Here is a 27,410-nt window from a genome sequence, read left to right on the forward strand (position 1 = left end):
GAACTGTCATAGGGCATAGTTCTCACCAGCATATTTCATCGACAAATTATACTCCCAGACAGCTTCCCTTGGAATGCTTTACCTTTCCTATTATTAACTTTTTATCCTGCTGACAATCTCTAAAACCAGTGTGAAGCTTAAAGCTGATAGCAGGACTATGTAATGACGATATTGATGACAAAATTCCTAACAAGCCGGAAAGATTTTCCATGTAAGTGGAAAAGGAGGATGAATAAAAAGTTCACAATCTTTACATTTAAAAAGATTACAACAGTGACTATTGAGTTTTTGTGAACAGAACCAGGCATAACAGCTGTTTACATAGTTTCATTTTGGATAGGGAGTGGGGGTATCTGAGTGAAAACAATGTGAAAGTGCACAGATATTTACACTTCAATAAGAAACCACTTTCAGTAGTTCAGTATTATAAAGATGTAATTAAGATTATATTGCTTCTTGATGACCAACTTAGTATTCAACTGCTGTTGTGTAAAACAGGACAAGACAGATTGCACAAAAGACTCAGGAACGGCATGAACAGCCTTCCATGAAACACAGGCGTCTCTAAGATCCTATCCCCAGTGGTGGAGAATGTGGAACTTAAAGGGACTTATTAGCATGGCACTGTTGATAACAGGAAACAGCTATTCCCCTTCACAGCCAACAGCCTGTGAACATGAACTTCTGATAATTTTCTGGCAGGTCAAGTCAGCTGAAAATACCATGACAAAAGTAATGTCTTTATTATGATTAACTGTCTGATCAGGCTCCTCTGGTCATCTCACCACTGCTTTGAGGAATTGGCAATAACAAGAAGTCTGTGCCCTGAAAAAAAAAGTTATTTTCCAGAGTGAAAACAATCTATCAGCTACAGAGGAAATACAGGTCTGTAAACTGAAACAGCCTGAGCTGCTGTTTAGTAAAGTACTCAGTGTATCTATTGAGAACAACCATTCATTGTATCAAAGGAAATGCTGACCCAAGGAAAATTTCAATACTCCATCTTCTTCTGCAGGAACAGGATATATCTCCTGATTCCTTCAGCAAGGTGGCAATTTACTGTCCATATCAGCCTTTCTTTAATACAGAATATCTCCAGACTCTTGAACCAATAAACCACATGAAGAATGAGGTGGTCTGATAAATGGGACCTCTTTTCTTTAGAGGTCACTGTCTTTAACAGCATCCATAAGAAAGAAGACAAGACTACCTCTAAATAGAAATAAAGTGCACATTACCACATACCTCCACCCCCAGGTTAAGGAGTTGTTTCACAATGTTAATCTGCCCATTGGATGCAGCTGCATGAAGTGGGGTGTAACCCTTCTTGTCTTTACAAGTCACTTCTGCACCATGATTAATCAGTAAGGCAACAACTTCCAGGTGACCTTCAAAAGATAAAAGATAGCAATCAATGAATAGACCATCCCACAGCATCACTTCTCCCAGATTACTGCTTTATTGCTAACACACTGCCCTTTCACTGCTGTTTCAAAGTGCTCCCACAGTTTTACAAAGGAAGAGAAAGCATTTTTATAAATGTTTCTAATCCTAGCTCCAGGCCTTGTGAAGAAATCCATGCATTCACCTTCTCCAAATGTGTCAAATTTCTCTTTACTGAATTGATTTTCCAGTTGCCAAAAGAACAAAACACGCCTCTTTTCCATTTATTTCTCTCAAGCTAACAGAGTGTGTTTTATTCTCCCTTTTACAGAGAGTAGTGATACAGTGAGCACAGGAGCATGGCAATGCAAGTCTGCCAAAACAACATCCTATTGATATCACCTGCAAACACAACTGTTAACACTACTTGGGTTTTGTTAGAGATAAAAAATAACCTTAATAAATTATAAAATTAAGAGGAACAGTCTTATTGCTTCATGCTGAGACAGAACTGTCTGCCTTAGAATTAAACACTTATTATGTCAAACACCATACAAAGTTGTGCTCCATCTGGGTTGCACAGCACTTTCATGACAAGGGCAGCTCTGTCATGTGCAGGACCTAGGAAACCATATGTAGAAAGTCTATAGATAATGAGTGTCCAAAAATAATTAAATATTCCAGAAACTCTGTGAGGGTTTATTTACAGCTCTCATCGCATTATCTAACTTCTGTCTAAAATGCACTACAGACTCCATTGCTAATTTAGGCCTTAGATGTTATCTAACACTTTTAAATGTGCACCATGAATTTCTGAAAACATTTAAATGGAAAAGAGGCATGGAATTGCACAGCACAATGTAAGAGCCTTTCAAATCCAGAGAGTGAAGTTCAAAGCTCGTTAGCTCAAAAGCCACATCACAGTTGTTGGCAAGAGCCTTTCCATCTGCATCTGTGTATATCAAAAAACCACACAATATGCTTTTCTCACAGTTGGAAATCTCCTATTATCTCATTCCTAAAAGTGCCAGGATTAAAATAAAGATTTCTGACATGTCAAATAAAGAGTTCCTGGCTGAGGGTGCACAGCTCCCCACCAACTGTAACCTGAAATATACAGCTTGGCCAACAAAAGCTCTTGAACAAGCATGACCACTGTCACAGACAATCTTGTATTTTAAAATTACAATGTCCCAATGTAAGAAATTTGCCTTTAGCTTGAAAAGAATGATAAGGCAAACTGTTTGAATTAAGCAGCACTTGGTAACACCACTTATTTTTTGGGGAGATATTCAGTTGCTCTTGTCCACTCTGGAATAAAAGGTGACAATATTCTCCTAACAGGAAGAAAGTGCCTATTGTGCATTTCCGAAGAATATCATTACCTAGCTGCTTATACACTGCAATAAACCACTAAATTTTTGATCACACTTGCCTGCATTTCATTGAAAGTACTTTTTACTAAAAACTGAAATAAATATAACCTGGGTTTTTTCTAACACAAATATAGCTCAGGTTTGACTTAGAGTCGGGATAAGAAGACCAAAATGGAAAAGCAACACAAAAAGCCCACAATTAACTGTCTTAAAAAGGAAATCACAGCCAAGATCTCCCTAGCTGCAAACCTATAAATGGACAGTGTTAATTTAGATCAGCTGAACCCTTCCCTCTTCAGGGTAATTACAACACTCCCTTTCCATGGCCAGGTCTGTTCCTGTCCATTTTAAGACATGCTACCAAATTGCGAATTGGAAATGAAAAAGAAGGAGCAGCAGCCCAAGCCTTACCCATGTACGCTGCCCAGTGAAGAGCTCTTCTGTCCTTTTTGTCAAAAGCATTGATGTTTGCCCCCTTGGCCAAGAGCAAGTTCACCATCTAGAAGTAACAACAGAAGATAAATCAACCCTCAGACCACAGACTTGAAGATTTATAACAAATCAATCTTGCAATAAAGCTGGTATCACAAAATGGTACATCTGAATGATCATTTCTGATATTCTCTATTAAAAAAAAATCAGATTAGGACAGTTAGATACAGGAATTACTGTCTCTTTCCTACAGTCCAGTGTTTTAAAGGACAAACACTATCACCATTTTACAGGACCTACCATTCCTCTTTCTTCTTTTAATTACCATACTCATCAACTCATCAACTTTTGTTGACAGAAGCTTACTGTTCCAGTCTAAGAGTTTTTATTCCCTACCTAGGTCTTCAGGTGTGGAATGGGAAAAGGAGGACCCTTAAACCCAGATCTAAAGACTATCAAAACCTAGGAGGCAAAAATCTAGGGGCTTTATTTACGTAACCTTTTCATATCATTAAATAATACTAGGAAGGTTTGCTTGTATAAGTAGGGGAAAACAGAAGCACATTTTCTAGAAGGTCAATTAGAAAAGCAGAGCGACTAGACCTTGGATAGCTGCATGTCTCTTCAGTATGAAATCAATCCACCAGTTTTCCCTTCTTTCCATTCTGCCACTCTTATTTTCATAGGCAGTCCAGCCCCAAAGAAGCCAGGAGACCCTGGAGCAGCTGGAAGCAGTGGCACAGCCATCTCTCCATCTCTCCAGGAGTGCATGCACATCTGACTCACACCCTGGTTCTACACAGCCACTGCTGTGTTCCTGCAGGTAGGAAACCCATCCTGCAGTTTGGGAAGCAGCCAAGTGACAGCAACCCCAGGGCTCAGGGACACAGGCCTCTGTCTAGACCCAGCCACAGCAGGTCTAGACTGAGCACTAGAGTTGAGTCTAGACTAGTACTAGACTAGAGTCTTGTGGGGGGATAGAATGTAAGAAAATAAAGACAGTGCAGATCTCACACCTGAGGAGTTGCAGCTGTACTAATTACCAAAGATTAGGAGCAAACCTGCCCTTAACAGGCCACAGCTGTGTCCCGTGAGGATGAGTGCTACAAAAGAGTGAGTTAGCTGGTTGAGAAGCAAGCTGGAGTTTGTTGGCTGTGCTGTGAGGATGTGTCCATGAGAAATCACCAAGGAGGTATGCAACTGTTACAATAAGATAACAACAGAGTCTAGACTGAGCCCAGTGCCAGAGTAGAGAATGAGGCAGGAGCTTGCCTGGCGGCGCTCACCTCGATGTGGCCGTTGAGCGCAGCGTGGTGCAGCGCCGTGCGCCCGCCGCGGTCCGACACGTTGACGCTGCTCAGCAGGGGGATCAGGATCTCGGCACACTTCACCGCCTTGTTGGCGGCTGCCACGTGCAGCGGGGTCTGCCAGTTCTTGTCCCGGGCGTTGACGTCGGCCGAGTGCTTGATGAGCACCTGCACGGCTTCCTGCAAGGGCAGCACAGCCACAGCCCTCAGCTCCAGCAAACGCACAGCGCTGCCCTGACAGCTCCGGCACACGGCTGAGGGGGGCCAGCAGAGGCACAGGCAACAACAGCCATCCCAACCACCTCCCAGCCTTGTGGAATGGCACTGTCCATTCAAATGGCCCAGCACACATCACCTCTACTCTCAGTGAGTGCAGTAAAAAGGCCTCACAGTCAAAACTTGCCGGGTGGATTTGAGCATGTCCTATGCAGACAGCCCATCCTGTTTGGCTGATTAACCATCAATACCTCATAGCTGTGCTTCCAGTGAAGAAATTACCTCACTCGAGCCATTCCTGCCATCACTGATGGAATGGGTCCAGCCTTGGCCAGCAGCAGGACAGCCTGGAGCTGCCTGGCACTGGCTCTGTCCAACATGAAGAAGCTTCCGGCAGCTTCTCACAGACAACACCCCCACTACCCCACCCTTGCCACACAAACCCAACACACACTGCTACAAGGATCATTCACAAAATGAAAAGCATGTAAAAATAACAGCAAAGTGCTGCACATTTTATTCATAAACAGGAAAAAGGAGAAAATAAGGAAGAATGTGTGAAAACAAAACTTTAGCTTTGCAAAAACATGAGAATTCTGGTGTCCCCAGCTCAGCATTAGCATTCCTTTCCTCCCCAAGGCCTAAGCATAGGCCAAGGGTCTTGACTGCAATATCCATTCTGTCAGCCTGAGACCAAACAACATCTTTTAAGGTTAATTTTGTTGGTTAAAAGTAAACATTTCCCAGTGAGAAAATATACTGTTCTCTCTTGAGAGCCCCTCTTGCTGGAGAACTCATAATCAGCTCATTTCTGCTTCTACTCATGCATATGCCATTAAACAAGACAGACAAAAACTACAATTTTTTTCTCCAAATTGCATTTCTTTTCTTATTCCTTTTTCTCCCCACAAACAAACAAAATACAGAGGAACTACTGGGACACAGTAGCATTCAAGCAGCCTTGTCTGATAAATACAACTCACATCTGGTATGTGGGAGAGCCCTAGTCCTACACAGTACTTTATTCTTTTTCCACAAACTGCAAAGTTTTCTGTTAAGCCCAGCCAAAATTTTATTAATAAATAACAAACACATACAGTATGTTTACATAGTACTTTTATATCTAGAATGGCCCAGGAGAGTGCCTGCAGTCTGTATCAACACTACATATATACTGGGAGTTTTATGTCTTTGTCCTCAAATGATCTCAGCAGTTTCATTTTCTACAGCCGTGTCACAAAATCTCCTCTAACAGATTTGTTCAGTGAGTGACACTGCACCAATAATGATATGTGACTGTTGATGTCTCAATAGGATTTTGTTTTTTAAAGTACTAGGCCTACTATTTTAAGAGTCATTTCAATGCAATCCACTGGAGACCTACGCAGCTGGGACATGAAGTCAGCAGGAAACTCCATGCAGTCTTAGTGAAAGAAAAAAAAAAAGTTAAAGGAGAATTTTTAGAAGTAAATAATAAGGACTGAATATCCGAAGCTAAAAATACTTAGATTTTAAAATAAAAATATTTACACATTTTTGTTTACATCTGCAGTCTGCTGCTCTTTCAGATTTGGAATCAAAAGTTAAAATCCTAACAGAAAAGTTTTAATTCTATTGTTTTTAAAGCATGAGCTTTACCCATTTAATATAGTTTTCTCCATATGCATGCAGTACCCCCAGCTGTGGTGTAAGCCTCTGTAGTCAGTGTCTCTAGCTATCCCAGGTTATCACAGTGAAATCTTTAAACTTTTTTAAACTGTTTAGGGCTAAAAGCTGATATATCCATTAACAATCCTACACCCTAAGGGTTGCTGATTTGTAAATAAACATCAATACCTAAAGCCCCTGAAAAATCATTAAGACATAAATAAAGAAGTGTCCATTCTTTTAATCAATATATAAAAGGATTCAAGGATATAACTTCTGAATCCTCTGAAATCTTCATAGTAAAAGAGTGATAAAATTTGTTGGTGATCATTCTAAAAACAACTGTGCTCACAAGAACTTCCAAAACTACACCAAGTCCTACTGGTCAGCTTCTGGACCACCAACTCATCTTCTATCAATGGGAACTCTGAATTCACCTACTGCTATCTATTGCTATCACCATCAAAGCTGCACATTTGTTCACTTGTGTAAGAAGGCAAAAAGCAGCACTGAATGAGCCTCAAAAATAGTAAATCCTGCTTCCAAATTGTTACCAAAAGTAGCAATTCTAGTATAAATAATGAAGAAAAAATGGCAGGAGAAGAAAGCTGAATGTGTTTATGAAATATACCATGAAGAGGGATGAAAGGCTGATGCCTTCCCCTGCTGCCTCACTAATGCCCCTGGGTACTCACTGAGAGGTACCAGAACTGTCAGCACACTTTCTCTTTGTGCTTCAGCTGACAAAGAGTTAAAGATGAGACACAAAGCCACAGAAAGACATACATTTTCTGCAAGGACTGTGGCTGATGATAAAAATCATATACTCTGACACATCCAAAACCAGAAACCAAGCACGCTGCAATTCCCGCATCAGCAAGACTGTTGCTGATTTTTAAGGTTTAAGTCTGATCTTTGTTTCCCAACATGGCTTTTTGTATTTTGCCTCATTACAGCATTCACAGTCTATCAGATATTCCTTTCAGAAGGTTCCAGGGGATGCCAGCAGCTGGGAAGCTCAGCCAGCAGCCAAACAATGCCCGAGTTCAGAAGCGAGCCCAGGATTCCTGCCTCCAGGCTTGGCTAAGCGCTGGATTGTTACAGAGGTGATTCGAGTCCATCAGGCTCTGGAAGACAGCCACCCTCTGTCTGCTTCACAACCCCTCCCCTCATCCCCAGCAGCCAATTCAGCCTGCAGTTGGGCTCAATGGTAATGAAGTATTGGGAGGGTGAAAGTAGACAGGGAGGTCCACAAAGGAAAGCCAAGAATAATGGTGCAGTTGGAAACAGAGTAATGCCCGAGCTGCACTCCCAGTAGTTATTGCTGCTCGTTTTTAAGATAGCAATGGAAGGGGTAAAACATGATCCCAGAATATTTCTATTTGTTGAGTAGTAGAAACATGGGCAAACCCTCCCTTCTGCACGAATCAAATGCATTAACAGAAAACCTAACGGATGCCTTGAGATGTAATTAACCAAAACAAATTATGTGGTAATGCATGTTGGATCACATCCACAACCACTCCCTTCTGGCACACACACACAGCATGCACACACCCACAGGGATCCATTTCTCTTTTTTCACCACCTGAAGATAGTGTGGGCACTGCAGACCACTGTGGACTCTATCCCATGTGAGTCCTGCTCCTGCTCCCTGTGACTTGCTAGGGTAATGTAAAGCAAGGTGGGAATCAAGCACACGAAGGCTCAAGAGCAGCTACAGGTAACATGTAAACACTGACCTCCAGCTGCAAAGCCCTGCATGCAGGAAATGCCTTCCCTCTTTGCATGCCCATGCCACCCACCACAGCTCTGCAGGGTTTGCCCTTCCCCCAGCACGTTGCTTATGTGCAAAAGCAGGGTAATCAAATCTTACTCACTTCACTTCTGGAAGCAACTGCTCGATGGAGAGGAGTCAGCCACATGTTGTCCTTGGCATTGACACGAGCTCCTGCAAGCAGACAGCAGAGGTTACAGGCATGCCTTGGGTGTGCCACTGAGAGCCCTGCCCAGCTGCTTCCCAGTGACCAGAGCTGAGTACTCGGTACTCTCCGTGCTCCCCAGGACTCTCCTGGCACCATGCTCACCTTGAAAATGCATTAACAGATGTCAGATAGAAAAAGAGGGATTCAGAAAGAAAGGAACCAGCTAGATAGGACTATTATTAGAAATTGCTTTGTTTACAGGACACAAAAGAAGCAAGGTTTGTTGGAAGGAATGTATGCATGTACACATGTGTCTATGTAGATGTATTTTTTTAGATCAACTGATACAGCTGGGGGGAAGAAAAGCACCCTTTGCTTAAAGCACTTTGCCAACTGCAGACGTGAAAGGAACTAGCCTGAGCAACCACTTCTCGTTTCCAGCTCCATCAGGCAAACCACCAAAAAATAATCACTTCCCTGCTTCACAAATCCTGCTGGGATCAAGAATACAGGACCGGGAAATGCTCAGGTTGGAGACAGAACTGGGCACTGACTACATCAGGTTCTGTGGGTGTTCCTGGGCAAACAACAGAAGAGCAGGGATGAAGAACACAACTCATCTGCCTCCTGTGCAGTTCAGTGCTAACAGGTGCTCTGACAAGGGCAGCTGGGCAAGAGGATGGATTTGGGCTGGCTTGCCAGAAATAAGGGTAAAGGAAGAATATTTGACAACCACAGTGGTCCTGGCTGACTGCAAACCCCCAATTTTAGTTTTTAAAAGGTATCCTGTACATTTGTGTGATCAAAAAGATTTCTTTGCAAGAAATACTAAAGCTATTCACAGATGTGATACCTCAGGAAGGACATCTAGTCATAAGGATTAGAGAAACTAATTTTTAAAAGGGCTTAACCTGAAAATATAGTACCTCACAGGTTTGCAGGCGGCAGCATTAGTCTGAGAAAGGTAGAACATTCAGAAAAAAAAAGTAGAGAAGCACAGCCTGGGTGAGCCTCTGAACTTCATGAACAAAGGGATGCTTAAGCTTCATTTTGCACCTTAACTTTAGTGCATTCAAAAGGCTGTAATTAATAAACCCAATCTCTGAATCACCAGTACTTTCTGAGAGCTGATTCTCAGGAATATTAAGATGCTTGCCTGTGAATCACAGTGGTTATTGGGAATCATTCTAGATAATCACAGAAGAAACAAGTTCTTGCATATTTCCACAAGTCAGGATGCAGTTTTTTGACTGCAAGAAAAACAATTACACTTTCATAGCTACTGCAACAATTAGAGGCAATCCTCCAAACTCACCTCAGAACCTGGTACCTGGTGGCACAACCTGCCCTCTGGAAAAACACCCTTTGGAAAAGATACAGTTTCAAAGAGTTCTCTAATTAATCTGTCTAAGGAAGGAAGCTTTTGCCTTCTTTCTTCCTTTTGAGGAGGCCATTACAGTTGACACATGAGCATCCTGCCCTTTGCCTGCACTGTGAGAGGCTCTAGAGACCAATAAAGCAATGACTTTCTTCACCATCAGGAAGCTGACAGGACTTCAAGGCACCTTCCATTATCCTGGTTTGGCCTGGTAGGTGTCTTGGAGATGGAAACTGCTTATATGAATTCCTAGTGATCGACAGCAATCTCTAAACTTTTTGGATTTAGAAATTGTTTTTGTATTTGCCTTGGGGGGTTTTGCCTTATGTTCTTAACTTAGGTTTCTTTTGTTTTATCTCTACCCATTCACTAACTCCTATAAGCAGAGGGTTACAAATAAGAAAGGCTAATATGTAGAGTAGGAAAGCATGACCAATATTATTCCTCAGTATTTAACAACTCCAGCAGCACTGGTGAGTACAAAGATGATGAGAATACCTAGAGAAGTATCTCCATCAGTAGCTATTCATGCCCTTCACTGATCCACTTACCCTTTGAGAAACTGAAACAGTTACCAAGAAAACTGAAGAAAACAGTAAAAGGAAAACAAGACTAGTGTAAATAAAATAATGCACAGCACACTATCAGTCTTTTCTTTCTCAGCTGTTTTCCACATCCTTTTACCTCTTTGTGCCTCTTTATGTGAAACAGTGAAATTGCTCTTAGGTGTCTAATGCAGTGCATCAGCTGAATATGTTTGTGATTCCTGTTTTTCAGGAGCTACACAATTCACCTGTTGCCTGTTACAGAACACACTCTCGTGCATTTACTGAGATGCACATCTTCTGAAGAGATATTTCAAAACATTTCCTCTTGTACTGCCACTTCCTTCACCATAATTCAGCTTCTAGGTTCCCAGCAGTTCTTCGCAGGCAATGGTTAACAACAGTGAAAAAACTTCACCAGCACTGATGCACTCCTTTGGGGACAGAAAATATCTGTCATTTTGAGGATGACCAAGCAGAGGCACTGGGAGAGCAGAGCAATGCTCATGTTTTCAAAGGTGTCGTCTGCATTCCAGAAACTTGGGCGCCCATCCTGGGACAGCCCTTTGAAAGCAGAGTAACACAGAAATCCAGTTTTAAAGACTAAGTGCTCTAGAACATGCTACCACATCTGAAATGAGTGTACAAACACCAGAAGCTTAAATTCACAAGACCAACCCACAACACATCCTCCAAACCAACCAGAAATTCACTGTCCCTCTCTTCACTCTGGACCAAGTACCTTAACCATGTCTCAGTGCACTTCCTACAACACTCCATGAATTAATCTGTGTGTCTATAAGGACAAAGAGGGCTGAAAAACACTCAAATTGGTGTAAATTGTGTCATTCATGGCACAATCTTCCTTGAAAATAGAAGCTGCTTTAAAGATTTCACTTTAAATCCTTTCAGATAGCCACAGCACCCACCCATCCTATAAAATATCCATTTTAAAAAATAAGCTCTTCAGAGTAAAGCCTTTTCTCAGCCTCACTTTCTCCACCATGCTCTTCCTGAGCCTGACAGAAAGACATAGCTGTAGGGTTTGTGAGGCTGAAGTAGACAACATAACATATAATGTTACAGATAAAATCAACAGAGAGGAAACTTTCTGTATTCCACTTTTCTTTAATATGGCTGTTTTGTAATCTTTGCCATTTTTCACTCTCAAATTTTTCTGCCAGAAGAGGAAATAAATCTGAAACTGCCTCTGTTCTTTTGAGATCTGAAATAAACAACTTGATGTGGGCTTTCAGGAATAAAGTTAACATCTCTTTATCATAACTAAAGTACACTTTTCTGTCCAGCACATCTGCCAAATCCACATCTCTAGATTCCACAGCCTGAATCTCCAATATTAGGGATAGTCAATGGAGGAAGAAAACAGTACTCTTTAACCTATTAATGTCATTATTTACTTGCACCTTTCTGACTTCTCCTGTAAGACACAGCAACAGGCCCACCAAAATGTAAGGACAGTTTCCTGGTAAGAAGCCCAGAGCCTTCTGAAAGGGTAAAGCAAGGCAATATTGCCAAGACAGCAAGTGCCTTGGTGGGAAACAAGGGGTGAGGGGCAGAGCTCAAACATGATACTCTCAGGAACCAGCCCAAATGGGAATGCAGCTTGTATTTGCCCAGACAATTGTTCCTGCACTTCCATGCCTGTGGCACCCACAGAGATTCCTTCTCTGAGATGGTTACCTTGCTCCTTCTCCTTTCTGACAGAAGGAGGTGAAGAAGTACTCAAAAAACCAAAACCACTCAGCACCCTTCCCCAGTTGGAACCACCTGATTATGGATCAGACCTTGGGGCAGGTGCAAACCCTCTGGTTCTGACATTCAGTGGGCCAGGGTGACTCACACCAGCTGAGGGATCTGGCACTCTCCCTCCTGTACCAGTTCCAACAGAGTCCCTTCCAGTGGCTACCTAGAAAGCCATTCCTGGTCTGTCTCCAGCCACCTGGGCAGAAATTTCATTCATTAGACACTACGTTTATTTGTGCCACCACCAGTTTATGGACCACAAATCTCAGAAAGTGTGTATTTAATTTCATTTCTCTCCTGAACAAAATGAAAAGTGCTGATATTGCTCCTAGCTCCTGCTCATGCTGAGAATATCGCTTGACACCAACAGCAAGTGTTTGTGTGCTTTCTCTCTGTGAAAACATCATTGCATTTCAAGTCAGACAACAAAGTTTTCCTGCTTATGTAAAGGAATGTTATGTTCAGATTTCTATTTTATGATACACTTTCACTACTAGCATTTGCTGACTGAAGAGGTGAAGCAAAGGAAGATGCTCTACCTGCCCTTGCAGCCTAGATAATGGAAGGATTACAGTCATAAAGAGGTGTTTATAACAAATCATAAACCTGCTCCTTCAATTCTCAGAAACCTCCAAACCTGCTCTTGGATACAATACTCATGCTCATCATGAGTAATGATACTTCATATATTAAAGAACAATGAATAAGTAGAATACACAACACAAAATTAATGTTGACTCATGCTGAGCTAGTGGGGAAAGGTCCACAGTCCCACTGACACAAAGTTCAATTTTTAAAAGCCCACATTTTAAGTTTTTCATGCTCACTTGCATATATAAAAACTCCCCAAGATGCACCACCTACATTTTATGCTGTTGATCAAACAAACCCTATAACCCATGGATGACATTTTGGCAGTGAGGTGCTAGAACTTAGTGTCCCAGAAGAACTCTAGAAAGCCTTCTTCCCTCACCAGGAACATTCACTGGGACATTTTTGGGAATGATGTTTGGGAAAAATGGGCAAAACTGTTTCACATTTCTCTTGATGAGGATATTGCCTGTGCTGATGCTCGCAAAACTTGAAAAAACACATTGCTCCTGCAATCTCCTCACACCACACTGGAACAGCAGTATGCGACAAACAACACACACTGCAAGAATACATGCACAGATTAAATTTATTAACTCCTTTCTCCCAAGGAAGAAAATCATGCTTGCATTTAGCACGTTGAAAACCCACCCTAGTATAACCTGTCTGCAGAGCACTGCTCTTTTCAACCATTTTGCTGCTGTCAGGGGTAGAGCAGGAAGAGCTGATGTATGGCCAGCTAGTTACCCTCACTAAGCAATTAAGCAACCCAGAATTCCCCCAAAATGAACAGAGGAAACACAGCTACAGCAAAGTGAGTTCTCATTTTCTGCCTTCTCCAGGTCTGGCTAGAGTGGTGAGCCAAAGAAACACAATTGTGTACTCTGCATGTACCCATCAACAGCCTGATCTGACTTTGAAATTCAGTGCTTTGAGCAGGAGGCTGGATCAGGTCATCTCTAGAAATACCTTCCTGAATTAATCTAGCATTCTAGATTAATTAAAGGCTGGAAATTAGAAGGTGCCTTTTAATCAAAGGGCTGAGAATTTGGAAGTAACTTCAAAAAAATATATGGAATTCATTTGAAGAAGCTGTCTAAAAAATTGTGAAACCAACTGTGTAGCAAAGTTGCCTGCAAGGGGTTAGAAGTTTGTACCATAAGGTTCCTTTCAGTCCCACATTCTTAAATCCTCATAAGCTTTACTCTTACAGTTCTCCAGCTTAGAAAAACACTGCTTTGAAATCTGCCAGCACATCCAGGAGTTTGCCATGAATTATGCTCCCTTCTTGAGAGATGACTGCTTTATGCTTTGTTCTGACATATTTTGATCATGTTTTCTGTCACTACAACAGTTGGGAAACTTTTATTTCTTTTGTTTAGATACTTCCTACTATACAGTTTCTAATATCCAAATAAACTTCCTGATTCTTAGAAACATGCTTCTAATGTAAATAACACTTACAACTAATTTAAGCTGATTAATAATTTTTTGCTCTTATTCCATAATTTTTGCTTAGCGGGAATTCTTGTACTCCAGGATATGAAGCCATATTTCAAGTATGTGCTTCAGCAAGTTTCTGAATCACAAATACTGTCAGTTTGAAGGCTTTATAAGTTGTTAAAAGTTACTTTGTTTATTAATTCTGCTAAGTCACAGGGTGTTTTTTATGATTTTATCACCAAATTTAAATATATTTTCTAAGCTTGCAAGAAATGCAACAAGCTCTGTGAAACTCAAAAAATAAACAATGCCCAAAACTCTCTCATATATGCTTTGTTGCAGCTTTAAAATTAGCTGATTTACCAGTTAACAGCAGTGAGGGACTGTACCTTACCTGACAAAATGAGGAGCTCAATGATGTCTGCATCCCCCAGGAATGATGCAACGTGAAGGGGCGTTCTTTTCTCAGCATCCTACAAAACCAGAGTTATAAAACATGGTCAGTAAGTGCAGCCATTGGTGTAAAGGAGCAAAGGATTTGTATATATTTCTTTTTCTGGGTGCATTTCTGTTTGCAATTAGAAATGCAATCTCAGCCAGGGAAAGAACAAAACTCAAGAACTCAACAACTCAACTCCCAATAATCCTCTATTTTTTATCACTCATTTCCACCAGACCTTGCAGAGATATTGCCTTTACTCTGATATCCTGTTATAGGTAGATGAAATCAAAGCTAAAATGAGCAAAGACAGTGTCTTTAGGTCTCTTTCAGAAACATTTTCCACTCTTAGGTATCACAACAGCATAATCCTGATGGTTCTGGATATCAGACTTTGTAATGCAGTTTGCATCAACAGTACAACACCAGAGGCTTCAAAAGGATAACTCAGGAGAATTATTTGGAACCACACACAAGGTCAAGATACAAACTCTTCTTGGTCTACAAAGGTTCTTGTAGACCATAGCCTGGGTATCTACAGCAGCCCAAGATGGGCATGTACATCTTGAATGACCTTTAAACATAAATAAAGTATTACCAGGCAAATCTGTCTTTAAACTTAGAAGAATTGCTAAGATACATACACATACATACATATATATACATACACATACATATATATATACACATATATAATCTGAAGTTATATCTATATATATATATCTATATATATATATATATATATATAACTTCTGAAATACATGCAGGGTTCTTTTGATTTCTGTAATCTTCCAAATTAAGGAGTCCATTTCACAGCAGTTTTTTATTATTATTTCAAGGGGTATAAATACAGTGTTCACAAAACCCCTTATTTTATTGCTTTATTCAGCTGATTCCAGAACACAGGTCTTTAAAAGAAAATGCTAAATATTACAATATGGGCAACAACAATCACAAGAAGTGCTAATACTGCTCATTGTGCTGTTTCCAGTCCTAAACGTTATTTCATTTTGGTTTCTGAACTATAGAAATAAGTTCTAAGAGACCTTGGCAATCCAACTTATTGCAACCTACTACCATTAAATATTTTAAACTGGTAACAAATTCAACACTTCCTGCAAATAGTATCAACAGAGAAATCCTACCAATATTTACATCCTGTCCCTGAAAAAGATCTCTGAGCCTGTCATGAAAAATATCACTTTCAACATGCCCAAGCAATAATCAACCATGAGCTATTTTGGAATATCTTCAAAGTATGCTATAAATGTGGACAAATCTGTGTACCAGAAACACTTGTCATGGGAATGTTGAAAATTGTTTTCCATCACTGAGAAGTACAGAGCCACTAATCACCAGAACAGTTTATATTTAATTTTTGTGTTTGTATGGTTTTTTTAAACATACATCATGTACATAATCCTCAAATTGTGCTGCATTGGGTTTTGATCTTAGGTATTGGGCATGCACATGAAACACTCAGAAAACTGTTTACATAAAACCCTGATTGTCACAGGTCAGAGGGGAAAATCTCTTACAGGCTTTCACTTTCTCACATGGTAAGCAAATCCAAAGAATATTAAGCAGTGTCCATGCAGCAGTGTTCCCTCAGGAACCAATATCACAAGTTACTCTCATGTGCTTCATTCCTAACACCACAGAACAGCTTCTACAGGCTACATAAGTGTGAGATCTTCCACAGCTTTCATATTCCCTGTCCTAAGGCTACCCATGGCAAAAAATACACTGACTGATCAAACAGATATACAACAATAACACCAGTTTTATTTTTTTCTTAGTTTGCTGTTATTAATGCATAAAGCTCTCTTTATTACAACACAGAACTTGTAATAGCTATTGTACCTGTCAGTGCAACACAGCCAAGTTTGGCAAGGGCAGAGCACTTGGAACTTGAATGCTAATAATACAAGGCCAAGCAATTTTCTGTATCATGGAACCAAGGCTACCCAGTGCTTTGTTGATTATAAGCAATTTTCTGTATTAAACTGTAAAACTGATGCAAATTTGATATTCTGAGGGAGGAAAGGACATGAAACAGAAAATTTTACTCGTCTGTAACAGGAACAACTAACTATGTAAGCCTTCTAAGCTTTCAGTTTTTAAAATCAATACAAAGCCCTATCATATTGAGTGTGAATCCAGTTTTCAGAGAAAGATGGATTACTCACAAAACTGAATTTAAGCTTCATTTCTCCAAGAGTCAAAAAACCCTGAAACTTATCCATTTATCACAACCAGGCACAAATCAGCCTTGACTTGCACACAGGCAACATTTTCAGGAGTTTGGCAGGGAGAAACCCACACACCACACCTGCAGCCAAGCAGGCAGCGAACAACTCCCTGGAGAACATCCCTGAGCTCCTGGTCAGACTGTGCACAGTGAACAACTCCCTGGAGAACATCCCTGAGCTCCTGGTCAGACTGTGCACAGTGAACAGCTCCCTGGAGAACATCCCTGAGCTCCTGGTCAGACTGTGCACAGTGAACAGCTCCCTGGAGAACATCCCTGAGCTCCTGTTCAGACTGTGCACAGCACTGGAACCCCAACAGAGGAACTGAGGCTTCTGTCTGTCTGTCTATCCCATCACAGCCATGTGTCCCCTTAGAGCCCTGGTCCCTCACAGCCACAGCTCCTCACTGTCTGGCTCCGTACCCAGCACCCCAACACTCATCCAGCTCCAGCTCCCCATCCTGTGCTGCTGGGAACAGGAGCACAAAAGTGAATCCATAATGATCTAAACATTGGAGGCTACACACAGAGAGAGGGATAAAAACTGTCCTTTCAAGGAAAGGCTTGGCAGAACCCCAAACCTCAACATACATTATCAAGGCAAGGAAAATAAGTGAGGGGAAGAGATGATAACAGGATTACAAAAAGCATTAAGAGAAATAATCAGACCTGCTTCCAGTGCAGTTCTCAGAAGAACAAAAGGTCAGCAAGAGACAGTAGATAAGCTATAAACAATGGCTAGAAAATCACACTGCGATGAGATAAACTCTCTTTCCAGTACCTGAAGGGGGCCTACAAGAGAGCTGGAGAGGAACTTTTCACAAGGGAGTGTAGTGACAGGACAAGGGAAAATGGCTTCAAGCTGAAAGAGGGCAGGTGTAGATTAGATACTGAGAATAAATTCTTTACTGTGCAGGTGCTGAGGGACTGACACAGGCTGTCCAGAGAAGCTGTGGATGCCCTGTCCCTGGAAGTGTTCAGGGCCAGGACCAGGCTGGATGGAGCTTGGAGCAACCTGGTGTAGTGGAAGGTGAAAGGTGTCCCTCATGGCAGGAGTTGGGAAAGAGATGATCTTTAATGTCACTTCCAACCCAGAGCATTCTGTGATTCTATTAAACTGCATTAGTAGTCTAGTTCACAGAAAAGATGATGTTGCAGGTTAATATTATCTGTACACCTTTTTTTTTAATAATACAGATAAAAGAAACTAAGAATCTAACAGCCAGGCAATGAGGAACAGAAGGCCTCAACAAGAAAAACACTCAACACTTGCTTAAACTGTTCAAGTGATCACAGTGGCACGGATAAGGCCCTCACAGGCTTAAAGTTAGACTAGTCCTTAAGTGCTCTATTGGATCAGAGCCTGGGGTACACGAAGATTAGCAGAACAGTGAGCTGAATGAATCATATCAGCACATGCAAAATTATCAGGCACGTTAAGGAAAGGCACATACATTTTCTCCTCAAGACAGCCTACATGTCAAAGGAAATAACGGATTTGAATTTTGTTATCAACTGCAACTGCTCAGATCAGGTGATGCTTAGGACAGAGTTACTTACTATTAAAATGTAAATGCAACATCCGCAGAAAATAAATGTATGTAACCTTTCTTTGTCACCAAACTGACTGAGCAGCTAACAGGAATAGTTGGAGTTTACAGGAGTTTAATCCATAGAAACAGAGTTACTGAAGCCTTTGCATTCCCACCACCTTCAAAATGTGCCTGGGTGGCAGAATAAAGCACATTAATTAATATAACTTCCACTGATCAACTCCAACCAAAATAATGACAGAAACAAACCTCCTGCTCATTCACTCTATTTACGGTTGTATACCTCATTTAAATAGCACAGCCATTAAAAATCTTTTCAGATACAAGTTAACTTCAGAAAAATGAAATACTGGGAACTGTTAGGAACTACAGAAGAGGCTAAAAGCTTATGAGCACCTATTTCTTGGGCTATTTACAACTGTTTGGAGCCAAAAGCTGATGGTGTACCAAGAAAATCTCTGCTGCTTCAAAGATTTCCTCCTCCTCACACATTCTTTTATTAAAGCCTGTAATTCACAGAGTAAATCAAAGTGTTTGACTGTGAGCACCACAGGTGAAAGTAAAGCTGTATAACTTATACTTTGTGCTCGTTCTTCTGCATCATAACAGAAATTCCCATCTGAAAATGCAGATCCTCATTCCAGCACCTCTCATCCCACAGTCTTCAGCTCAGCCTCAGAAATAAAGATTTTTCTGAACTGAGTCTTAAATTGCCAAGTGTTCATGAAGCAGAAGAGGCAAATACTTTGATCTTGCAGAACAAGAAAAATCATCTTTCTTCTCCCCCCTTATCAAGCAATTTCCTTCCATGAGGCTGACAGTGACTTTTATGCTAGAAAAGCATAACTTCCAAAACTAATTACTAATTCCAGATTGAGACCACAGAAATTGTTATCCTAAAGAATGAAAATATTTTGATATTTTGATTACTGATGTTCACTGTAAGACTCAAAAGATAGACTTGAACAACTCCTCCACTTTCATAAGCACAGTATTGACTTTGGATAGGGGGTGTTAAGGCATGGGAGCACACATCACTCAGGATGGGAAAATATTTAGAAAATTCAAGTATTTCAGGCTGATATTGCTGCCTTTGAAGACAATAATGCAGTTACAGCCAAACCCTGCCATGAGACTTTAAAGGTCTATACATCCTAAACTGCCTCAAACTGATGAGATGAGTCACCAGCACAGATATATATATATATATAACATAGTAACCATTACTACACTACCACCCTGTTGCAACGCAACCTAGAATATTTCAGACTCTCAGGCTCTCCAGCAGAATCTTCTTCACAGTTCAAAAATTTTCTTTATAAACTATTCAAAAACATCTAAGCAAAAAAAAAAAAAATCATCTAAACAGAAGTCATGCTAGCTACCTTGCATTGAGAACGTCAGTGTAATTTTATATTCAATTTTGCTACATAATAGAGAATTGTTCATAATTTGTGTAGAAAAAAATTTCTCCATGACTTCCTACATAAATAAACAGCATATTAAACAGCACTACTAGAGGCTAAATACCCTCTTCAGCTATCCCAAACATGCAAAGCCTTTCAGACTCACAACCCTAAATAGGTGCCTATTTGTACCCTCAAGCACTCACAGCACCTCCAGAAACATGCTTGGCAATAGGAATATACAGAAATTGTGTGCATGTGGGAAGGCCTGGAATGAGCCTGAATCCTCCTGACAAAGGCATTTCTGCAGATCTATGCCTCTCCAAGTAGGATAATGAGGAGAAAAGTCATGAACTGCACAGATACATGTGTCTCCATAATGACTTCCTTCCTTCCCTCTTTATCTCATAATAAACCCCCCCCTAAATACATGGTCCTGCAATCTCTGCAGCTAGAAGTAGGCTCCCATCCGAGAAAAAACACAGCATTAAGGGATAAAAAATAAAAACAGATAACTAAATGACTTGCAAACAACCCATCACTTTTGGGGAAGAATACTGGAAGGTTTTTTAACTTTTTTTGACTTTGGATATTTTGAAGAGAAACTGAACTGAAAGACTGAGTTAAAAATGGAAATTTCACAGAGAGGATTTTGGTTTATAACATTGCACACGACAACTGGACTTTGCAGATGTAAGGTGCTGTACAGTTCATGTATTATGAATCCCATATAAGAAGGAGTGACACCTGGATCCAGATTAGTCCCTGGATTCTGGGGGTCATTCTCACTTTTCCCTAAGTAAAACCAGCACCCCCAAAATATCCCTCTCTACATACACATAGCATTGAAATGTACCAGACAGCAAGTGTAGAAGTGTCTACCTGCAACTCATCTGGTGGTCTGGATTGCCCAAGTGACATCACAAGTGTCCTGGGAAAACAGGCTGCTGAATGCTGACCACACTTCCCATGGACACAGTGTGCACTCAGCACCCTGGGGAGGGAATTGCTCATTGCCAGCTAAATATACCAGGGTCCATGCCCTCAGGATGCACGGGTGGCATCACGTGCCCCCAGAACACAGGTAGGGACTGGAGAGGTCAGCGTGACAATTACAGTGGCAGAATGAATTGAAACCACACTTGCAATCCAAACAGATTTCACTTTGTTCAAAGTAGAAGTCACAATTACAGCAGTATCCAGAATGTAGCCATTTCCATCAACAAACAAGTCCTTGGCTCGGGAAGTTACTAATTATTTTACCAGACCAAAAAAAAAAAATCTTTTAAACTTCTGGTTTCCTCCAAACTCTTTCCCGAGATTAATTTTCTCTTGGGACATCTGCACATGCATTCCTAATTTTGTGTTGTTCCTCCATGCACTTTACAATACTTCTCTTAATGGAGATAAAAAATACCCTGATGTTTTAAACTTCAGAAATACCCAAACCTTACTGCAAAACAACATTTCTACTTTGTATCCCTGTCCTACCTATATTTGAATTATTCCAGTGTTAATAGAGCCAACCAAAATGATCAACAAAGGACAAATCTCTGCCAAATGGTGTCAGAGTTTCCTCTCATGTTAGCAATCAAATGCTAACATGGAAGTAATTAAAAACACCCTTAAAATAGAAACAGAAGCATAGAATGCAAATTGCCAGCTCACAGCACAATGAGGGGGCAATCTTTTCATCTTTCTTCAGTGATATTTTAAGCAATTGACACTTCCCTGCAGTCACTATTCAGAACACAACCTTCAGAGTTTGTGTTGACCGGTATCTTTCTGATTATTTCAAAGAACAGCTTTAAGTTTTGCTCCTGAGGAGGCAAAGCATTCCTGGGTGGATTTTGAGCATTGTAAGCAGTATTCTGGGCAAAACCATTCAAAGACTTTTTCTATTAAGTATTATGGGACTCATCTGCAAAACACATGTTCTTCATCTAATCGTGCACCTGACAGCTGAGAGCATCTCCCTAGCAACCATCACTAACACACTTGCAGCCAAAAGATGGAAAAACATTGGAGAAATACACGATAATCTTGTACAGGAAATGCGGCTTTGAAAATTCAGTATGAAATACAGATGAAATTTGGGGACTGTGGTGCTCATCTACCTTGCTGAGGGGGTTTTGTTTGGCTGGGTTTGGTTTTTTCTTTAAAATCATCAGCAAAAAAAAAATGAAGGAGGAAATTCAAGGGAGATGATTCTTTAAGGAAGCACTTTTAGGAACTTGCAGGAAAACAATAAGGCACTGATAATCATGAGGAAAGCTTAACACCAAGGTCTTGGATCAGATTTAAAACAGTGGCATGTCTTTCCTTCTACTGGAGAACAAACAGGGTGGAACCCCAGACAACCAGACCTGTAGGATCATCACTCTAGCTCCTTTTGGTAGCCTGAACCAGACAGTTGGACCCCACTACCCACAAAAGCTGCAGTGCCAAGACCATACCAGGCCAACTGCTGGAGTTAGCAATGAATAAACTGATGGCTTTACCTCACAGAAAAGCATGAAGAAAAGGAAGGTTGATTCAAAAGTCCAGGAAACACCTAGAAATTATCATTCTGCTTCTGCTTTATATTCTCACCACCTTGAGAGGCCACAGATTTGTAGTCAGGACTGGCAGGGCTTGTTTCTATCAGTAAGGATATAAGTTAAAATCAAAGAGGGGGGAAAAAACCCACCCCAATTTCTGCAAAAAAGACCAAGTTGACTTGGAGATGCTTTTTTCACTACCAAAGCACTCAACTACTACTTGTTTACAGCTGCTTACCATTCTGGCTAGAATAAGTCAATCTGGAAAATAGTAATTCCTTCGTGGGCAAATTGTGGCCAAGATTCTGCTTCTTTACTCTCACTACTGAGAATTATACTGGAGCTTTAGTTCAAGTAGAGTCAAATGCATAACAGCTCCTGATCTGCAAATACTCTTTATAAAAGGAAGCCCTACAGAGAGTAAAAATATGCAATTTTCAGCTGTTTTCATTCATTTTCTCAGTAAGAGAAAAAACAATGTCCCTGACTGACCTGCACATTTGGAATAATTACCATACACTTAGAAAATTTAAAGTCATCTGCTGGAGACAATTACATTGACTCCTACTTAGGATAGCACTGAAGCCCCAAATGCCTTACTTCCCAATCATTTCCATTCTGTTATTTGTCAATTACCGAGGACATTTTTAATACTGTCATTGCCACAAGCATGATGCACAACATGCCAGTCACATACCAAGGCGTTGACATCCTCAGTTTTGTAGATCAGCATCCGTATCTCTTCTGGATCACCACTGAAAATTGCCTGGACCAGTGGAGGCTGCCAAAAGCAAACAGAAGCAGAAGCATTACAGGTTTGTTTTATCTTCTGTTTAAATTGAGAGCATTCTACTCCTGCTAACACTTTCTAAATCTGCCCAGAGACATGGTGTGACCCCAGTCCCAAATCACCAGGAGCATCTCATCAGTAAGAGCTACCAGCTTGCTTGAGGATAAACTGAAATCATGAGCATGTTTGTACCTATAATGAGCATGTGTGCACAAACAGGGACCCACATTAGAACAGCAACTTTTGTCAACAACACACAATTAGCCCAGATGTTCTCCCTGGCATGTAAGGGGAAAACTAATTACATCAGATAGTGCTGCATGCTTGCACTTGGCACTGATGAATAGCCATGCCATACACATTTAGAAACAGAACATTATGCAGATAATGAATTTCTAGGCAATCACTAAACAACTTGTATTTTTTTTCCCGAATAAATACGCCATGAGCGCAGTTAATTTTAACCACCCAAGAAGCGAAGTAATTATCTTATTGTCTCAAGTCTGTTATTATGCTATTATGAATGGGAATGCAGAAATAAATAGCCAGGCCCACAGGAGAAACAATGTGCCATGCTCGCTGCTCTCCAAGGCTGGCGTCACCGCGGGCAGGGGAGGGAGCACTGCCACACTCAGCCAGAGCTGGTGACTTCAGCCCTTCCGACCACCTTGGCAGCAAATATCTGAGCTAGCAACCAAGCTGGCAGCACACTGAACTAAAAGAAGAAGAACTGTGCTGCTGGAGACTCGGGAAAGGAAGGGGACAATTCACAAAGATCCATATCCCATAAAGCTCGTGGCTGAAACACGCCCCGCTTTCACCAGCAGCCTCCTGAAGACAGTGTGCCCCCCAAGTCTCACTCCTGGTTGCCTCATGGTCCTACTGGCAAAAAGGAGTTTGTAGTGCCAAGCAATCATCAGAATCTAAAATAATCCTGTAAAATGGCAGCATGCATGACTACTTAAGCACATAAAACTGCAACAGTTCTTGAAATTCTACAGAATTTAACTGTCTTGTAAACAGGCAGTCTCAAAATGCACAAAACAGGCTGAAAGAACAAAGTAAATACCATTTCCTCCCTATCTTTTCTTATTCAAATGTGGAAAATACATTTCTAAGTTAATGGTGTCTATTTTAAGACATATTAATCCCTTATGTCCTTGAGAAACATTCATACAGGAATTTCATTCTTGCCACTCCTCCAAAAGTGAAAAGGACTAAAGCAGCATCTTTCATCACCATTGTCCATGTCTTACATATTGCAGTGGATGCTTGAAAAAGGAAGGAAAAAAAAAAATCGCATTTCACTTGAACCATTTAGCATGCTCCCTTCCCAGCCATGTCAGAATGGGCAGAGAATATTTCCCAACAGGGAATGAAAACACCAGACCCTTCTCTCCTAAAATTAACAGCTATGAAGAATCAGTAAATGTTTATGAAATTATTATGCTTGCACCAAAATATTTGCATTTTCTATGCATTTATCATAACATTTAAATTTTTAAAAAATCAGCAGGAAAGCAGAGAACTCCTCAATTGCAAGCTGAATGGCAATCACAATCCAGTAGCCAAGAAACAAATACTCCCAGCATCTTAGATTATTCCCTGAATCCATTTGCAAGTATGCTCAGCACCCAATGAAAAGTATCAGTCACACTCTGGTGACATTTAATGTGAGACCTCAAACAGAGGTAAGAGAAAAAAAACTCAAAATTCAGATCTATTAGATTTAAAGGGGAAAAAAAGCAACTGAGTTCAAGTGCTGTTAGAGGTAACATTTTTCTTTTAAAAAAGGAGGGAGTAAAGTACTGTGCATCATTACATTAAAAAAAAAAGGAAGGTCTAAAATAAGGCACCTTGACCCTTCTTCCCTCTGCCAAAAATCTGAATCAAACCCTTGGTTTTACAGGAAATGTTTGACCTTTCTAATTAGCATCAGCCACTTAACACAGAAAGCATATTGAGAATATCATTGTGTTCTTTAGACCTGTGACACACAGAAGAGCCTCATCTCAATTTTTGTCCCCCATACCATGGTGACATCCACCTGCAGCTCCTTGATCAAACCCCAGTGTTCATGGTGCCTCTGAAGCAGGGTATAACTCCCACCACTGACACGTGTAACCTTTGCTGACAGGACAAAGTTGCCATATACCCATTTCAAAGGCCTCATCCTTCAGACCTTTTTCCTCTGTAAGATTCAATTTTTATAAATTAATCACGATAAAATCTATCTGTGATAGCTGTAGCAGCAAGACACAGAGATAATGGAGAAAGATCAGAGCCTGGAAGCTGGAAAGAGGAGATAAAAATGATCAGAGCCTGAAAACTGGCAATAGGAGATAAAACCAGTACAGGTTAATAACCATCTTGAGTCACTGCTGTGCAGCCTGCTGGCCATTTTTCTAATTCACTATGTCATTATTTTACTTTATTTTCAAAGGTATTCATTTTGAAATGAGAATGTATTCTTTATTGCTGAGGCAATTTTATTACATATCGAGACCCATTTCAGTGTAAGATGTGCAGTCAAGTATGATGACCTGCCCAGGAAATCCATGTCAGAACTATGTTGCAGCATCACTGCTCAGTCTGAGGTGAGAGCTGAGAAGATGCATCCACATCCATCAGCACAATGGAAAAAGTATTGCTGCATTCAGCAGCTGACAGGGATGGAAAGGGGCTTGTGCAGGTACACACACATTGATGATGGATGCCCAATGAACAGATTACTTTTTGATCTTCAGTGATAACTATATTCATGCATCAATGACTTCAAATGGCTTTCTTTAAAATTTTAATTCCTGAAGGGTAGATGATTTTCCTTCCTAATTATTAAAGGATAGTATATTTTTGGAAATTATTTCTAAAACTTGTGACATCATTAATGGGTTATTTCATTAACAGAAATATTTTCCTTTAAAAGTCTTCAAATTGTTAAAAAGTTGTTAAACTCTATTATAAAAGGGGGGGAAAAAGCACAAGCAGAGAGCAGATTATATATAACTATTATTAGAATTAAGCAAGGGTGCAGGGTTTTGGAATGATGAACAACTGTTTCATCAGCTCAGCTCTCTGGAGCTTCCAATTTCTTAAGGAGAATTTCAGTTGGGAGTGTTCACATTTTTTTTCTGAAAATGTGAACTCCAGCAGCTAACAAAAACCTTTCCATGCTACTTTTTCTACAGTTACTATGATAAGTATGAAACTTACCAACAAGTTTTATTAGAGGCCTCTTTACTTTGTGCTGCAACAAGCATTTTAGTAAAAAAATAAAATGTGTCTGCAGACACCTTCCAGAGTTGCAACATATTCCTATCTTTACTGCATGCAGGGCAATCAAGCTGGACTTCAACCCACCAGGTAAAATTAACTTGTTGAACTGAAGGCACAGTGATTTTTTCAGCAACAGAATTTAAACCCACATGGAAGAATGTCCTGTGGCTCACCTGGATTTCACAAAGCCAACAAGCCATTCCAAGAGAAAAAGTGCAACACTGGGAAGTTCTCCTCCATAGATCTGACTGCCACCAAGGGGCATTGGCAAGTCTCTGACTCCAGAGGACATGAAGCATGTAAGGGGATTGTCTCAAGCACAATTTTAATTACTATGTCCAAAGCAGGTGCTGAACCTCGTAGCAAACTTTGCATTTTTGTTGAGTAGTTAGTAACTGTGACATATACTGAACATCTTGCCTTGATTTTACATATCCTACTCACTGACCACAACTTACTTACTCCAGATATTTGTTTGACAGGAGGTAGAGTCTGATAGGGAAAGGATGATTGACTCCCATGTCCATTTGATCTCACAGACAATCATTTGCTCCTCTGAGTGAAAAGAAGCTACATTTTGATCCTTTATTAGTTCTAATTGCCTTACATCAAGTTCCTGGACTAAACACTTGGATATATCCGTGTATTCATGTAAACAGCAAGGCAATGTAGCAAGACACACAATCATTTCAAAGTGGTATTGATTCTGACAGTGTTTAGCCAAACACCTCTGTTTTTTCTGAAGGTACCCCCATCTAATCAAGACTACAAGGTTGTCTGCTATGTCACATCACATACATCTATTTCCTTCCATTGGCCAAAGCAAGGAGGCTACTCCTCTCCCTAATTTTAGTTTAGGACTTTTTCTCTCTGCACATACAGAACATGAATACCTGAAATGCAGTTTTAACTTACAAGTTTTATTACTGGATTACTGAACAGCCATTAACTGGATTTCTCTTAATTCTTAGAGTGCATTTCCCTGATGCTTAGTATTTATACAGTTCCATGTACAGAAATTACTCAATACTGATAATTTTCAATACGCTTTGTAGTCTAGTTTCCTTGCATCAGGGGTTAGCCTTTTACTGTGTTTTAGGAATGAATTGTTGGGTAAATACCAAAACAGTTTGCTCTTAATTTGTTAA

General features: G+C 40.5%; 1 protein-coding gene across 2 annotated transcripts in view; it reads right to left on the bottom strand.

The window, feature by feature from the left end:
• ANKRD44 (ankyrin repeat domain 44) overlaps positions 1–27,410 on the bottom strand; it is a 115,666-nt gene that overhangs the window by 46,482 nt on the left and 41,774 nt on the right. The window contains exons 2-7 of one of the 2 annotated variants that reach the window (XM_058809190.1): positions 22,894–22,977; positions 14,402–14,480; positions 8,242–8,312; positions 4,478–4,678; positions 3,171–3,258; positions 1,246–1,388 (exon numbers count right to left, since the gene is read on the bottom strand). In XM_058809190.1, coding sequence (XP_058665173.1) covers positions 1,246–1,388; positions 3,171–3,258; positions 4,478–4,678; positions 8,242–8,312; positions 14,402–14,480; positions 22,894–22,929 — 618 coding nt within the window. In that variant the 5' untranslated portion in view covers positions 22,930–22,977. Of the gene's footprint in view, positions 1–1,245; positions 1,389–3,170; positions 3,259–4,477; positions 4,679–8,241; positions 8,313–14,401; positions 14,481–22,893; positions 22,978–27,410 lie in introns of those variants that run through there. The other variant, XM_058809191.1, reaches the window with a different exon arrangement.

Source organism: Ammospiza caudacuta, chromosome 8 (assembly GCF_027887145.1).
Source record: "Ammospiza caudacuta isolate bAmmCau1 chromosome 8, bAmmCau1.pri, whole genome shotgun sequence".
Taxonomy (NCBI): Eukaryota; Metazoa; Chordata; class Aves; order Passeriformes; family Passerellidae; genus Ammospiza; species Ammospiza caudacuta.